This window comes from Canis lupus, chromosome 16, assembly GCF_048164855.1.
Source record: "Canis lupus baileyi chromosome 16, mCanLup2.hap1, whole genome shotgun sequence".
Classification (NCBI taxonomy): domain Eukaryota; kingdom Metazoa; phylum Chordata; class Mammalia; order Carnivora; family Canidae; genus Canis; species Canis lupus.
Window position 1 is genome coordinate 6,198,530 of NC_132853.1, and position 16,321 is coordinate 6,214,850.

Below are 16,321 nucleotides of genomic sequence, written 5' to 3' on the forward strand. Positions count from 1 at the left end.
GCTACTTCTCCGTCTCTCCCTGCTTGTGCCTTAATTCCTTTGCTCTGCTACAGCTGCAGGGAGGTGCTTAACCGCTCTCCCTGTAAAGCCCTTCTAGCTGAGCCCTCTGTCGACAGTGTTCCTTCCGCAGCTTACCCATAGCCAGCCTGGAAGCTTTGTCTTTTTTTTTTTTTTAATATTTATTTATTAATTTTAGAGAGGAGGGGCAGAGGGAGTGGGAGAGAGAGCATCTCAAGCAGACTCCCCACTGGAGCTTGATCCCTCGACCCCAAGATCATGACCTGAGCCAAAATCAAGAGTCAGACGCTCAAGCGACTGAGTGGCTCAGGCACCCCCTGACAGCCTTCTTTTACTGGCTCCAGCTCACAGGTCTCGGCTCAAGAGAAGCCCTCCCTGCCTGCTCAGGGACACCACGCCTCTTACCACCAGGCTGAAGGTGCCCTTCCCTCACAGAAACAGTTGTCCAACTAACTTCTGTCTCCTAGGGCCCCACTCTACTCCTACCGGCCCCAGGAGGTGCTCTCTCTGCTCCGTGCTCACACAGAACATTGTGTCTACCATCAGACTGCACCACCCCAGGCAGGTGGCCTGTGGGGCTGCTGCAGCTGTATCCCAGTGTCGGGGCACGGGAGAGTGCAGAGAATGAGGGGAGGCAGGTCCTTCAGCCCCATCTGCCACTTGTCCCCAAGCTGGGCACACAAATCCACCCGATGCATGCTCCCCATTGCAGGTCCCCTCCTTCAAGGCCCAGTGCTTGAAATGGCTCCAGCCCCTCTCCTGACCCCACCCCTTTTGCAAAAAAGACACTGCTCTTTCCACTTTGCACAAAAATGTATTTCTGTGACATCCCAAAGTACATTTACCCAGGCCCCAGGTGGTAAAGCAACGCGATGTGAGCTCTGCCCAGGCACTGGCTCACGCCAGGTGAACACGGAGGGGAGGGGCAGATGTGGCCTGTCTGCCGAGCTTGGGAAGCACAGGGCAGCCGCCCCCTTCCCGGGGCTGGCAGGGACAGACTTCAGGGGAGAAGGCCTGGTGTCTCTCCCTTGGACTGCTCATCCAGCCTGTTCTGTCACGAGGCAGAAATGCCAGGAGAGTCCAAAAGCAGGCCCAGGGAAAGAAGAAGGAAGAGAGGTCATCCCCGAGGGGGTGCCTGCAGAGTCGGCCTTGCTTCCCTAGTGCCTTGTTCTGGAGGGGCCTCCTCACCACTGCCTGTCTCCAGAGAAGCAATTCGGAGTTACGTCAAGGGAGGACCACAAGATATTTCAAGATACATTTGTAGCTCATACTTCTCTGAAACACAGCACAGAGGCTCCCAAGGTAGCCTGGGGGCAGGGAAGAGGGGCTCAGAAGGGCCACGTGGGGCCACTGCAGGCTGTGCCCAGTGCTGGTCTGGAGGCAGCTGCCTGTTGCTGCAGGTCCAGCTGGAGTGGGGACCTCCTGCCTGAGAGAAGTGTGGGGTCCTCCGGGCAGCGGGGAAGGTGAGGGGGCATGGCAAATGAGGCCGGCTCAGTTCTGCTGGTGGGGTGCTGGGGCACCATGGGTGCTGCGGGCAGGGGAAGGGCTGGGGAGTGAGGAACAAGCCCCTGGCCCTGGCGGTGCTGGCTTCCAGGGCCGGGGTGGGTGCTGAATATGTTTGGCAGAAGGGGCAGTGGAATCTGCCTGAGTTCTGACCAGCCCTGGGCTGGGGCCTTCAGTAGCCTGGGACCTGGTGGGAGACCAGGAGGCAGCCTCCATAGCAGCGTGGCCTCAGGCAGGCCTGACCAGAGAACGGCGGGGCCCCTGGGAGCCCCGCTCCTGAGGGTCCTCTGGGGCTGGGGCTGCCTGGGCCTGGGCACTCACTTCCTTGCCCCAGACGGCCCGTGGCTGGGAGCACCAAGGCATTCAGGAGGCCCAGTGGGGCTGGTTTTCATCCCAAACCCCATCGGCCATACCCAGGAGCCCAGATGGGGTTCTCAGGCTTTGACGGGTGGGTTGGGGTGCTGGAGTGGGCTGTCAAAAGCCCTCTGCCTCTCCTAATGGGAAGCGAGGCCAGGGTCTGAGGTCACTGGGAAAGGACCAGACTCACAACGTTAGAGGCATTTAGTCTGAGGGGAGTAGGAGTGAGTGGCAGCAATGAAGGCTTGGAGTTGGGGCTTGAGGTGGCCGAGGAAGCTGCGGGGACTCAAGGAGTGTTTCTTTTGTTTTTGTACAGAAATCATACACACAAAACTTCACACTTCCTAACCAAAAAAAAATTATATATATATATATATATATAATATATATATATATAATATATATATATCTCACTAATGTTAAGGAAAAGCGTCGGTTGTGCAAAAGTCCCCCTGTGTCCCTTCATCCAGCGGGAGGCTCCCCGGTGGGGGTCTGCCAGCTGGGCTGCTTGAGAGCTTCCTCCTGGCCTTGTGGTCCAGAGCCGTGGTGGCCGTAGGGGCAGAGGCCTCTATCTGGACGTGTCCATGTTCTCCTCTTTAAAGTTACTGCAGTGCTCAATCACCTTGCTGGAGACCACAGGAGAGAGAGGATCAGAGGGCAGTCTTGGGTCGGGTGGGCCTGGCCCCTCCTGGCTGATGAGGCCAATGGGTTTGCTAACAAATGTCCACAGTAATGCTGACACTGACTGAGGAGATTCCTGCCCAGTGCCTAGGAAATGGCACCTGTGGCCACCAATACTATCAGGCCCCTGTGCTCCCCTCCTTCCTCCCTGGGACCCCCTTCCTTACCTCTCAGCCCCAGGGCATCTCTGGCTAGGGGCTCCCCTGAAATGGCTCAGGCTTGACCTTCACAACCCTCTCTGCTCCTTTCTTGAGCACCACCTGCTTTCTTCACTTTCCCCCTACCTACCCAGGCAGCCTACTAGTGATCTCCAAACTGCCTGCATGTCAGATTTGCCCAGAGATCCCGATCTCGAGGAGGTCCGGGTGGGGCTGGGGCAGCCATGCCAGCAATAGGGCTCCTGACACCCTCCACGCGGCCAGGCCAGGCCCAGCACCATGGTCTTGGGAACCACCACTGGTGCTCAGAGCCACAGTCTTGTGCCCCCTCCAGACTGACCCTTGAGAACCACTGCCCTACTGCAGTTAGGTATCACCTGGGACCTCGGATGGCCTTCCGGCTCAACGCTATGCCTTTGAGTTGGTTGGAGGTAGGAGTGGTGTTCACTGTAGCCTCCATGTGCTAAAGAGGTGCCTACTGCCTTTTAGGAAGTAAGGGGTGCCCAGAGTGGTACAGGAGTGGGATGGGCGGAATGACTTCTGAGCTCCCCTTGGTGTCACAACCTCATTCAGACAAGCCGGCCAGCTGGGATACATGTCTCAGGTCTTACAGAGATGTTCAGAGGAACTGGAGTAGGTTACGGGTCAGTCTTACCCAGCTTCTCAAATCTCCTGGGATCCCTGTTGATAATGAATATTCCCAGGCCCCAATCCCAGATCTACTGGGAAAGAAAATCTAGGATGGGCCTGTGCATTTTTAACACCTTTTCAGGTGATTCTTCAGGGAGATTACATTTGAGAACCACTCATTTTTACCATTCTCAAACTGAGAGGAATCTGTCAATTATTGTTTATGAAGCGCCTTTTGCTAAAGGAACTGCAGAAACGGCAGATGCTGCACAGCCCAGTGAGTCCCTGTTTGGGTGCTTCTGAGTCCCAGATCCCTGCTCCTGATACTCCTGATTCTACACCGGGCTCAGAACTGGGGTCAATGTAACTGTGCTCCCTTCTGGAATGGATCCTGGAGGAAGCAAGGTTGTTACTGCTGATGCCACATGCAGCATTCCTGAGAGTCGCTCATACCCGGAACGGTGCGAGATCAAGGATGATGGGGTTTCAGGCACGGGAGTGAAACCGCATAGCAGCTGGCCCTGGCAACTCTGCCCTGTGCAAACCCATTTGCCTTCGCCCGCCAGTTCTCTAGAATATACTTTATCACACAGTATTCTCTTTCTTTGGAAGGTCTTTGGCCAAAAATGATGAATTTTGAGCTGACTTGGTAAGGGCCAGGGGGAGAGGATGGAAATCATTGGGAGTAAGAGAAAACGAAGTTTACAGGAGGGCAGTGATGCTCCTCATGGAGCTGGGTGAGCTAGTTTCTGGCCACACTGTGGCCAAATGACACTGAGGGAGGCCCCTGCTGGAAAGCAGTACACTATCCACCTCCACACTCCACCCTGAGTTGCCCGAGTGGCCCCCACTCCCCCACACTGAGGCTGCAAGCAGAAAAACTGGCTGTCTCTTACCGGGCCATTTCCTTCGTCTCCTGCCGAGCAGTTGCCATCTTGATCATGTCCCTCAGCAGGGGCAGCCCCCCTTCTTTGATCAGCAGGGGGCAGTACTTGTCCGCTGCAGGGAGGGGCAGACAGGGGATCAGGCTGGTCTTCCAGCAGCCTGTGGCCCAGAACCCACCCTTGCTGTGAAGGATGCCCTGGGGTGGGGGTGTGTAGGGGTGAGGAGAGGGGAGTAGGGGGGTGGATACACAGGCCTGGGGGAGGGCAGTGAAGGCGCTGCTGCACAAGGGAACCGTCTGTTGGGATTCTTGGGTCCACTGGGGGAACAAGGGGTGAGTCCTTGAAAAAGGCTACTTTGGGACGCAGCCACATTTCTTTCTTTCCACAGCTCACCCCAAGGGAAGTAACAGCCATACTAGTGGCTTCTATCCTCTGAGAAGTTTTTGTAAAAATACAGATTCCCAAGCCCTGCCCTCAAGTATTCTGAATCAACAGACCCAGGAACCTGTATTTATTTGTTTTTTTTTTTAATTTTATTTATTTATTCATGACAGAAAGAGAGAGAGAGACAGGCAGAGGGAGAAGCAGGCTTTGTGCAGGGAGCCCGACGCGGGACTCGATCCTGGGTCTCCAGGATCACACCCCGGGCTGAAGGCGGCGCTAAACCACTGGGCCACTGGGGCTGCCCTGTATTTTTAACAATATACTACAAGGTGATTCTGGTGGCCAGCCAGGCTGGAACCAGCATTCCTTCCTATTATTGGGTGGTTTACGGTTCACACAAATAAAGCACATTCTAGTGCTCAGGATCCAGGGCTTTATGCTCCATGGAGAACATGGGCATTTCAGTGGAACACCACCACCCCTGCCCCTATGTAGTCAGAGCTACTTTTATGCTCTCCATTTTACAGATGAAAGAACTGAGGTTCAAAGGGATGAAGCAATTCATCCAAAGTCATTCTTGGTGCTTGTCCAAAGGAGTCTCAGCTCAGGGCTCTTTTGTCTATACTACAACAGTGCCTCTCTGAGGTCTGGTGCTGGTAGTCTGGTAACACTAACCTCAAGTAGTAATGAAAAAGGGTAATGCTTATTGAAGAGTTGGTATGGGTCAAGCACTGTTCCAATCACTTTACATACCTTATTTGACAGAAATCCCATTTTTATCCCATTTTAAAGATGAGGAAATTGAGGCACAGAGAGGTTGAGAAACCTGCTTAAAGTAACACAGCAAGTGGGAGAGCCATGGTTTGAAGCCAGGTATCTGCCCCCAGAGCCCGCACTCCGATTCACTCTGCCAGTTAACGGGACTGAGCAGGATCCAGGCCCCAGGCTGGGCGCTTTATGCTGGTTTTCTTTTCACATCAATCTTATGAGGTAGGCCTTAATCCTGTCCCCATTCTATGGAGGAAACTGAGGCCCAGAGAGGTTAAATAACCTCACATAACCAGTAGGAGAGAGAACGATGGTCAAACCTGTCCTGCCATCAAGCTCTCCTGGTGCTCTACCTTCTTTCTCTCCCTGCCAGAGCCACTTGGCAGAGGATGGTTCAGGCTCTTCTATGGGAGGATGGGATGCTCTTTGAGGAATAAAGTTAGAATTGGGGATGCCTGGGTGGCTCGGCGGTTGAGTGTCTGACCCAGCTCAGGGTGTGATCCTGGAGTCCTGGGATCGAGTTTTGCATCAGGCTCCCTGCGGGAAACCTGCTTCTCTCTCTGCCTGTGTCTCTGCCTCTCTCTCTGTGTCTCACGAATAAATAAATAAAATCTTAAAAAAAAAAAAGTTAGAATTGTTTTAAAGTCCTCTCCTGTTCCCTTGGAAGTCTGTTTCCTCAGGGGTTAGTTCTTTGAGTTGGTCTTACTCTGTCTTCCAGAAGGCCTGGAGATTTTTGACTATTCACTTATGTGGAAGCAGGCGGCATTAAGAAAGCTGTCTGGGAACTCTGGATGGGCTGTCTGGCCTGCTAGGCTTGCTTCTGGTGATGAGGCAGGCCCCACCATTATGCTGGACATGCCACAGATGCTGGAAAGGGGAGGGCTGTGCTCCTAGGCACAGACACCGGGGCCACCTCTCTTAGAACTCCTCACCCGGGTTATGAGCTCCCTGAGGACAAGTTGGCTCGCAACCAGGTGAGCATCCCTGTGTCTGAACAAAGGGCAAGTGTGTACTCACGGTAGACAGACACAAGGTTGTACAGGGCCCAGGTGGCCCAGTGCTGGCTGACAGGGGAGATGCCCTGGGGAAGGAGGCGAAGAATTGGCTCAAAGGACCTGTAGAAAGAGAGATCAAAGTCACTTCTAATGCCAGGGGGTGGGGGAGTGCATCTTCTCCTATTGGAGGGCTCTCCTCCCTGGAGGGTTCCACAGGCCACCCATGAGCAGGCTAGTAGGATGCAGCAGAGGCAGAGGCATCTGGCCTTCAGGCTCCACAGAGGGAGCTCGCTAGTGAGAGAGGTCAGGAGCATGGGCATGTAAGGGAGGTAGGAGGGACATAGATCAGGTGGTGTAGAAATAGGGGAGCTTGGCAAGGACGAGAGACCCATTCTTGGGGAGACAGAGAGAAGTACCCTGAGGAACAGAAGTGTGACTGTACTTCTTATAATGGCCTTTGCAGGCTATCTGGAGTCATGGTCTGAGCCTGAAAAATGTACGTGCAAAGCCCCTGGGCCAGTGATTCCCCTTCACATTTCCTTGGGAACAGCTGTCACCAGAGCATCAGCAAAGCCACACGGGTCCAATTCTCCCAATATGGGTTTTCAATGTCAATGTCAATCAGGACAAGATGGCTCATCCGCACCCAGAAAGTGACCCAGTCATAGAACAAGGAGAGAGACCCATGCCCTAGAAGACCTGACACTAGCTGCATTGTAAACAATTAAATCAGAGTAGAGGGAAACTGCTGGGAAGGGAGGCGCCACACTGTGAGCAGAGATTCTTTCCGGGAACGAGCTCATGAGTGGTTTCTGTTCTGTTTCCTAGAGTGTGTTTGTATTTTCCTCTTCTTTCTTCCCACAGGTAAACATGTCTCAAATGTTTGTCAATGGCAAACTTTGCATCCACACAGGTGTTGATGTGTGTGAAAGACGTGCCCAGCCTTATGGGTAAGATGTGTGCTGTGTGCTGTGCGTGAGCTTTGTGCCTCAGCGAGAGCTGTAAAGGGGACTAGAAGGAAGGCAGGAGGCTCTCCCCAGGCCTCGTTGGGCATGAGTGACCTGTCTCCCCATGGACCCCGCCCACACACCACCCCGCACCTGTAATTGATGTTTCTCCGAGAGTTGACATCCCAGCTCTGGATGGCTGCCCACATGCGCTCCTCCACCTCCTCTCGCTGGGGCTCACAGATGCCCCACGCCTCAGGCCCATCAAACATGATGTGGGAGAGTACGCCGCAGGCATTGTAGGAAACCTCGATCCCATCAGCCTTGCTCTCCAGCAGGTTGCTGCCAAGAAGAGAGAAAAATCCCTCCAAGTCCCTCTTCAGACCCCAGCTGCTGGACCCCAGCTTATAGACCAGGTGCCAGAGGTATCACTGATTTCTCTATTATCCATACCCAAGTGACTTCTAAAGATCTGAGGTCGCTGAAGACACAGCTACAAGAGGATCATTTATGGAGGCTTGAAAGAAACCACATGTAGACACAAGGGGACATTTCTTTCTTTCTTTTTTTTTTTTTGCAAACACACGAGCATTTATTTACAAGCTCGAGCTTGGGTCCAAGTATACTCAACACAGCGGAGCAGGGACTTGGACGCAAGGGGACATTTCTAACAGAAACTTAGGCAGAGAGCAGTTGCTGCAGCTGAACACAGACCAGAGCCCTGAACATCCTGGCAGCCAAGGCAAAAAGAGAAAGGAAAGAAATACCCACCTGAAGACACTGATAAATTGGGAAGTCATTAGCTGAGGCCGCAGCTCCTTCACCTCTGCCACATTCCCCAAGAGTCCTAGCATATTCCGATGCAGTTCCTGCTTCTCTGGGAATTCCTGGCAAAATGAGAGCCAATGGGGCCACTTCAATTAGCACTTAGTGTCTGGTTTGATTTTTGTTTTGAAGTTCTGGTATTGTTAACCTAGAAACCTTATGGGTATCTGGCCATTCCAACCAGACAAAGAGGGGGAGCAACAGCCTGCCCTCATACCTTCTAGTGTACCTAGTACAGCACTGGGTATATACTGTATGGATTTTTTTTTAAAGGTTTATTTATTCATGATAGACATAAAGAGAGAGAGAGAGGCAGAGACACAGGCAGAGGGAGAAGCAGGCTCCATGCCAGGAGCCCGACACGGACTCCGCGCCCTGGGCCAAAGGCAGGCGCCAAACCACTGAGCCATCCAGGGATCCCCTATACCATATGGCTTAAAATGGTGAGGACTCCTTGCTACAAAATCAAAGGCTGAGTCGAGATCTGACCTATAAACTTCCAACTAGGACAAATGTGGTTCTATTTGCCAAAAACTCAAAATATTAGTTTAAGGGAAAATTTATAAAAACTAAAGTAAGAAAACGAGTTTTATTTATTTTTAGAATTGCTACTCCTTATTTTTTAAAAAGTAAGCTCTATGCCCAATGTGGGGCTTGAACTCACGACCCTGAGTTCAAGAGTCACATGTTCTACCAATTGAGCCAGGCAGGTGCCCCAAGGATGAGTTTTAAAAGACTGTCCTACTGGTCAGAATGCTGTCCAGTGGACCCCGGCCAGACTGTGGGCAGTCTGAGAAATTGGTGCAGAGAATGATGGGACTGGGTTTTCCCTTGGAGGGAGGGCTCTAAGGAGGTGTGGGCCTGTAAGTCGGCCCCTGCCGCCCTTCTGTGGGAACCAGGGGGAGAGGGGTTGCTGATAGATCTGGCTGGTAGGATGCCTAAGGACAGAAGAGTGGCCATGTGGGTGGTTAAGGAGGCTGCTGCCACTGGAGATGGGCAGTACCTTCAGGCAGTCCAGGAATAGCTTCATGCCATTGAAATTGAGGAACATCTCGCAGTTGTCAGGTGTCTCGTCTGTGATGTTCCACAGGGCACTCCAGGAGAACTCCATCACCTGGTCACACTGAAGGGTGGGGGGTGCTCAGCATGGTTCACCTGGAGGGCCGTGCAGGCCCCTGGCACCCATGAGGGCATCCCCTGACAAAATATGGGTATCCTCCAGGGGCAAACCACCCCTTCTCAGGCTAGGGAAGGTCAGAGTGGCTTCATGAAGACTTGACTTACTATCTTGTCCAGCAGCTTCTTCTGAATCAGCTTCAGCATGGTCTGTGGGCAAAGAAGAAAACTTGCTGGGGGGAATGGGGACACAGGCAGGGCTTGGCTCAAGAGCTACTGTGTCCCCCAAGAACCAAGATGGAGAGAGGAGAGTCAGCACTTCTACTCCTGGCTAATGCATCCTGACGAGACCAAATCTGCCTTATCTGGTCTGGGGGAGCTGTTTGAAGAGGTACAAACCACATAGACTTGGTCCCTAGCATCTGAAGGCCTGGGTGCTAGTCCCAGCTGCACCCTGGTTCCCCGTGTAGCTTTGGGTCTGGGCCCCTCCCCTCTGTGGGCTCCAGCCTGTCCAGTGACAAAATAAAAGGAGGAGGCTAGATACTCCTTCCTCATTCTTTCCTTCTGTTCTTCAGCAAATACTTACCTCTCCACTGTGCATCCTAGGCCGCACACTAGGAAGTGCTGGGGATGGTGTGACGGGAGAAGGAACAAAGATGGTGTCTTTCCCTCCAGAACTCACAACCCACTGGGGAGGCCAATATTAAACAGACACTTAGTGAGAAAGACCTAACAGGGGACCTGGTCTGAGGAGCCAGGAGTGGCTTGGACGGTGGGAGACCCAATGGGCAGCTGGAGTGGCCAGGAGAAGGTGCCAGTGTGCTCTAGGCAGAGCAAATCTCTAGGGACATAAATCAGGTTCAAGGTGAGGAGAGTCTTTCTTTGGTCTAGCCTAAATCCAGCATGCAGTAGAGGGCTCTGGAAAAGGCTGGCTAGGAGGGAGGGAGAAAGGGGAGGCAGGGCAGCCCGAGGGCACGCACCACGACAAAGCCCATCTTCCCCACAGCCTCCTTGTGGTCATTGTCCACCTGGCAGACCAGGGCGTTGCACAGGTGCACAGCGATGCGCTGGATGGATTCATCCTGCCGCGTGGGGTTGAGGATGCTTAGCAGGAGCTCGTTGACCCGGCGGTACTGGAACTCCAGCTCCTCGGGGATGCTGAAGTTACAGAGGGTCAGGCAACAGTTCCGCTGGACCTGGGCCGGGACACAAGTGAAGCAGTCAGGGTCAGACTGGGAGCTGGGCTTTATGGGGTGCTCTCAAGGCATGTGAGATCACCCAGAACTGTGGTGGTCTAGGAAGGCTTTCTGGAAGAGGAGACTCCAAGGCTTTTTTTTTTTTTAAATTAAAAAAAGAGTGAAACATAATCTTCATACATAAGAGGGCATAGAACACAAATGTGTAGTTTTACGAGCATTTATGACGCTAACAAGCTTTTCAGTAACCAGGTAACCACTACCTGGGTCAGGAAAATAGAATACTGCCAGCACCTGGAAGTCCCCATAGGTCCCCTCCTAGTCATCATCAGCCCATCTTCCACTATAGAGAACTACTCTCCCTGCTATTCTGTATGAAAGATTCTTTAGCATCTTGCTTATTGTTGTTCAACCATAGGTTTGCAAGATCAACTATGTTGTTCTGAATAGCTGAAGAGCATTCATTTTGGCACTGCATTAAGGTGCTTCAATTTATTCATCCATCCTGTTGTTGATGGACATCTGAGGGGGCTTCCGTGTTTGGCTACTTCAATGTCTCATGCATGCATCCTGGTGTCCATGCACATGGGCTTCTGGGTCACATGGCGTGCATGTCTTCAACTTGACCACAACTCCAGACTGTTCGCCAAAGTGGCTGTACCAGTTTACGGTCCCAGTGGCAGAGTAGGAGGCCTAACACGGCTGGACATCTTTGATTTCTTTTCTTTTTTTTAAATCATCCAAGACCTAATAGCCACTTAATTTTTTAAAAGATTTTATATATGAGAGATACAGAGAGAGAGACAGAGACACAGGCAGAGGGAGAAGCAGGCTCTACGCAGGGAGCCCGATGTGGGACTCGACCCCAGGTCTCCAGGATCACACCCTGGGCTGAAGGCAGGTGCTCAACCGATGAGCCACCCAGGTGTTGTCTGTGGGCTTTTAAATTTTTTTTCAAGTATTCTCGGAGCATTTGCCTGTAATTTAATTTCTTTCCATCCTTTCTTGTTAGATTTGGGGAGATCATTGTATTTTATTAATTACATAATTTATAATTTATTTATTTCTTTTAAAAATTATTTATTTATTTATTTATTTATTTATTTATTTATTTATTTATTCATGAGAGACACACAGAGAGAGAGGCAGAGACACAGGCAGAGGGAGAAGCAGGCTCCATGCTGGGAGCCTGATGTGGGACTCAATTCCGCAACTCCAGGATCATGCCCTGGGCAGAAGGGAGGCGCTCAACCGCTGAGCCACCCAGGCATCCCTAATTATGTAACTTAGAGATGTATCACCCTTAGTTATCTCTTTTTTCCCCAAAATATATATATATTTTTTAATTTGAGAAAAAAATGTATTTTAAATTACAAGAGCTAATACTTATTCACTATAAACGTTCAAGTAGTAGTATTTGAGTGAAAAGTTAAAGTCTCTCACTTTATTCCCTAGAAGTAATGGCTGTTAAAAGTTTGGTGCACATTCTTCTAGATTTTTCTATTATGCACATGCAAATATATACTTGGGGGAGAGGAGACGGAAAAAAAAGATATTATATATATTGGTCCAAAACTTTTCACTTATCAATATACAGTGGACATTTTTTCACACTGTGTGGATGGACTGTATGTTACTTTTCCAGGTCCCTATTGCTAAAACATTCTGGTTTTCTCTAATTTTCTTTAATTTAAAAAGGTGGATGTATTATATATTTTTCCTCTAAAAACATTTGAATTGTGGAATACATAGGCCCAAAGATAAATGCATTTACAGTTTTGGCAAATTCTGCCAGTTGTTCATACCTTACCAGTGGGAAGTAGGCAAAAGTGCTCTCTACGGACTCCCGTCAATATTGGGGACCATTGGTCTCTTGAAATGAAATGTGATCTATCATTATTTTAATTTTCATTTCTCTGATAGGGTTTAAAGATTTTATTTATTTATTCATGAGAGACACAGAGAGAGAGAGAGAGAGAGAGGCAGAGACACAGGTGGAGGGAGAAGGAGAAGCAGGCTCCCTGCGGGGAGCCCAATGCAGAACTCCATTCCAGGACCCCTGGGATCATGACTTGAGCCCAAGGCAGATGCTCAACCACTGAGCCACCCAGGCGCCCCTGACAGAGTTTATTATTTTGTTTGGGAGTCTTCAACTAGCATTTTTTTCCCCAAAAAAGACACCCCTTTTTCCTGGTTATAAAATCAATCTCAACGTAGAAAATAGCTACTCTAAACCCTGGAGTTTAAAGGCATTGGAAAAGCAGGTCTTCTCATCCTTGCAGAGGCTATATATCTCTACCAAAGCCTTGCTGGAGGTTAATTCGAGAATACATCCCAAATGCTTTAAAAATACACCTATCCATTCATTGCTTGGGCAATTCCACTTTTAGTCATGTATTTGAAGGATAATCAATGGAGTATAGTCAGCAAAACCTTATTTGAAATAGCAAATAATAAGAAAGTAACCTAAATATTCAACCACCCAGGCTGATTCAGTAACCGGAGCCTGGGCCAATGGGGATAGGGCTTGGCCACTGCCTCCCAGCTCTAGCGCACAGTTGGCACCAGAGCGGCCTTCCCTGGGTGAGGATACTGAACACTCTGCTGACAACAACAACTAGAAAACAATGGTTAGACCCAGCTGTGAGGGGGAGGCGAGCTGGACTGTGAACAACTCTCACTCTGTAGTTAACACATTTTCATATTACGGCTGACCCTCGAACAACCTGACAGTTGGGGCACTGGCCTCCTCCCCACCCACTCCCTTGCAGCTGAAAATCCGCTTGTAACTTCTGACTCCCCCCAAAACTTCACCACTAATAGCCTACTGTGGACTTCAAGAACCCCTTACTGATAAGCATCAATGGCCAATTAGCATATTTTGTGTATTGTATGTATCATGTACTGTAGTCTTATAATAAAGTAAGCTAAAGTAGGGATCCCTGGGTGGTGCAGCGGTTTGGTGCCTGCCTTTGGCCCAGGGCACGATCCTGGAGAGCCGGGATCGAGTCCCACATCGGGCTCCCGGTGCATGGAGCCTGCTTCTCCCTCTGCCTGTGTCTCTGCCTCTCTCTCTCTCTGTAACTATCATAAATAAATAAATTTAAAAAAAAAGATTAAAAAAAAAAGTAAGCTAAAGTAAAGAAAATGTGAGAAAATCATAAGGAAGAGAAAATACATTGGCATTGTACTGTATTGTCAAATAAAATCTGCATCCAGGGGCACCTGGGTGGCTGTTGGTTAAGCATCCAACTCGATTTTAGTTCTGGTCATGATCTCAGGGTCATGAGATCAAGAGCTCTGCATGGGATTCTGTGCTGGGCAGAGCCTGCCTGAGAGTTTCTCACACTCTCTTCCTATGCCCCTCCCTCTGCTCCTGCTTGATTTCTCTCAAGTAAAAAAATAAATCTTTTTTTTTTTTCAGGCGGAGCCTTTGTGGCTCAGTTGGTTGAGCGTCTGACTCTTGATTTCTGCTCAGGTCATAATCTCAGGAATCTAGGGATGAGCCCTGCATTGGGTTCTGTGCTCAGCATGGAGTCCACTTGTCCCTTTCCTTGCTCCTTCCTCTGCTCTTTCTCCCCCCCCCATACATAAATAAATAAAATCTTAAAAAAAAAAAATCTGCATCTAAGTGGACCCGCACGGTTGAAACCCATGTGGTTCAAGGGTCAATGGTACTTGAATTTGTTTTCTCAGCATTAGGTGTCTTACTTTTGAAAATAGAAAATAAATATTATTTTAAAAATTCTGTTGTAAAAACGTTTGTGAAATGGGAGATGTTCACAGTCATAAGACACTGATGAAATAAAAATCTATGTTATGCAAACAGTAAGTGCAGAATGACCCCATCTACTAAATAAACATGCACAGGCTAAATCCAGAACAACAGGTATCCAACATCAATAGTGGCTATCTCTGGGTGGCGGGATTGTTTTTTTTTTTCCTTTATATATGTAATTATAAATTTTCTAAGGTAAAAATTTTTGTCACTTTTATAATAAAATCAGCTATTGGAAAACAATCCCCCACCCAGCAGAGCGTTACTGGGCAGAAGGGCTGAGGAGTCAGCCTGAGCAGAGGAACAGGGTCCCTGAGTGGAGGGTGGCAGTGGGTAATGGACTGGTCAGGTGGGGACTGGTCAGGTGGGGCCAGGTTACAGGGTCTTGAATGTCAGGTCCCAGAGTCTGGGAGTGAGCAGTGGGTAAGAGGGGTGGGGGTGGGGGCAGTACAGAGCCAGGCAAAAAAGGGTTCGAACAAGCATGGCCTCATGAGGGACTAGGTTTGTGAGGCTGGGACACAGGGTGAACAGGAGGAGGGGTGGCTGGGCCAGAGCATGCAGGGCCATAGTGGGCAGGGGGCTCACCGTCACCTCCTGGTAGGATTCCATGCCATTCAGCACCACCTGGATGACCTGTCGGCGCAGCTTGATGCTCTGCTCTGAGCGGTACTCGGAATTGGTCAGGTAGAAGAGGGCAGCGCTGCCTGTGACTTGAATGTTCTTGTCATACTTGTGGCACTTGAGGGCTGTGATGACCAGCTATATGAAGACAGGGTAGGCCTGGGTTGGCAAGTCCTGTTAGAGTTGTGCAAGGCCAGGCCTAGGGCTCTGCAAGTGGGCCTGGAGAGGTCCTCTGGGGTACAGCTTTCCCCAATCCTGTTCTCTGAGAGCAGAAGTGAGGGCTGGGGGCAGAGACTAGGGCAGGGCCACAGTTCTGGGAAAAAGACAGTGCTGGAATAAGGCCCTGCAGGCCTGGGGTTCAGGGGGGTAGGACTGCTCCTGTCCTGGGGAAGAGGTGCAGAGAAGAGATGGGGGCTCTGGGCACACAGCTCAACCAAGTCCAACACCTGCCAAGTGGGGATGGACAGGAGACCGAGGACCCCTAGGGCTGAGGCTGACCTTCAAGGCCCGAAGAAGCTGGTTGCAACGTTCGATACGCGCGATGTCAAAAAGCAGGTTGATGGCCCGTGAGGTAATCTCAGGCCTGTGCTCCGTATAGGCCTCTATGGCATTCAGCACCTGCTCCTCGTTTTTGTCACCACTTACCTGGAAATGGAACATGCTCAAAACCACCAGGAAGAAGCTAACTGGGGGATCCCCAGATGCCAGCTCCATCTCTAGGTCCAGGGCAGACACCTTGGGGCCCCCATCCCGCCCCCTTCCCTGGTCCCAGGGCTCCCTATGCCTCCCCTCCCCGACTCCCTTTCTCACTTTGTAGGCGGGAATGTGTGTGAGGCGGCACAGAGAGGTCTCGAAGAGCCCTAGGAACTGCAGTGGCCTCTTCAGGGCCCGGAAAGGCATGATGCTGCTCTTGGAAGGCTCAATGCTGGGGGAAGAGGGTGTCAGGGTCAGTGGCGTATGGACTGGGGCTGCCCTGGGTTTAGGAGAACTTCTCCTTGGGGGTAACTAAGCATTTACTTGGGGCCCTCTTCTAGGCCTTCCTGCCTCATCTTTTTTTTTTTTTTTTTTTTCCTGCTTTTTAAGGACAGAGGACATAGATCCACACCTCCTGATGGAAGGGTAGCAAGGTCACATTGTATAACATGTGGGATGGGAGATATTGTTGCAGCCATCTTTGGAAAATACTATGTACCATTCTAGTGAGGATGTATTATTACCTTTATGTAAAGTTCAACCAACAATCATGAAGAGACACACCAATCAACCAAACCCTGTGAAAGTATGGCTGGGGGTAGGGCTTATAGCCAATTATAGCTGGATGGGTTTAAATCAGATCTCTCAACCAAACAAGCCAGGAAGTAACCTATCTGCTGTGAAACCTAATACATGGCAGATACTGCTGGCCCATCCAGTCACCACCCATCTCTAGCCAGTCTGAGCATCCTAATTTCCTGGTCACT

General features: G+C 50.5%; 1 protein-coding gene across 4 annotated transcripts in view; it reads right to left on the bottom strand.

The window, feature by feature from the left end:
• Positions 1-812: 812 nt before the first annotated feature.
• The window catches only part of ZER1 (zyg-11 related cell cycle regulator), a 30,741-nt gene continuing 15,232 nt past the window's right edge, over positions 813-16,321 (bottom strand). For 3 of the 4 annotated variants that reach the window (XM_072778200.1, XM_072778202.1, XM_072778201.1), the window contains exons 6-16: positions 15,672-15,786; positions 15,360-15,506; positions 14,826-14,999; positions 10,247-10,462; positions 9,435-9,476; positions 9,154-9,273; positions 8,097-8,212; positions 7,479-7,667; positions 6,401-6,498; positions 4,244-4,346; positions 813-2,504 (exon numbers count right to left, since the gene is read on the bottom strand). In XM_072778200.1, the coding sequence (XP_072634301.1) occupies positions 2,447-2,504; positions 4,244-4,346; positions 6,401-6,498; positions 7,479-7,667; positions 8,097-8,212; positions 9,154-9,273; positions 9,435-9,476; positions 10,247-10,462; positions 14,826-14,999; positions 15,360-15,506; positions 15,672-15,786 (1,378 nt within the window). In that variant the 3' untranslated portion in view covers positions 813-2,446. The remainder of the gene's footprint in view (positions 2,505-4,243; positions 4,347-6,400; positions 6,499-7,478; positions 7,668-8,096; positions 8,213-9,153; positions 9,274-9,434; positions 9,477-10,246; positions 10,463-14,825; positions 15,000-15,359; positions 15,507-15,671; positions 15,787-16,321) is intronic. The other variant, XM_072778203.1, reaches the window with a different exon arrangement.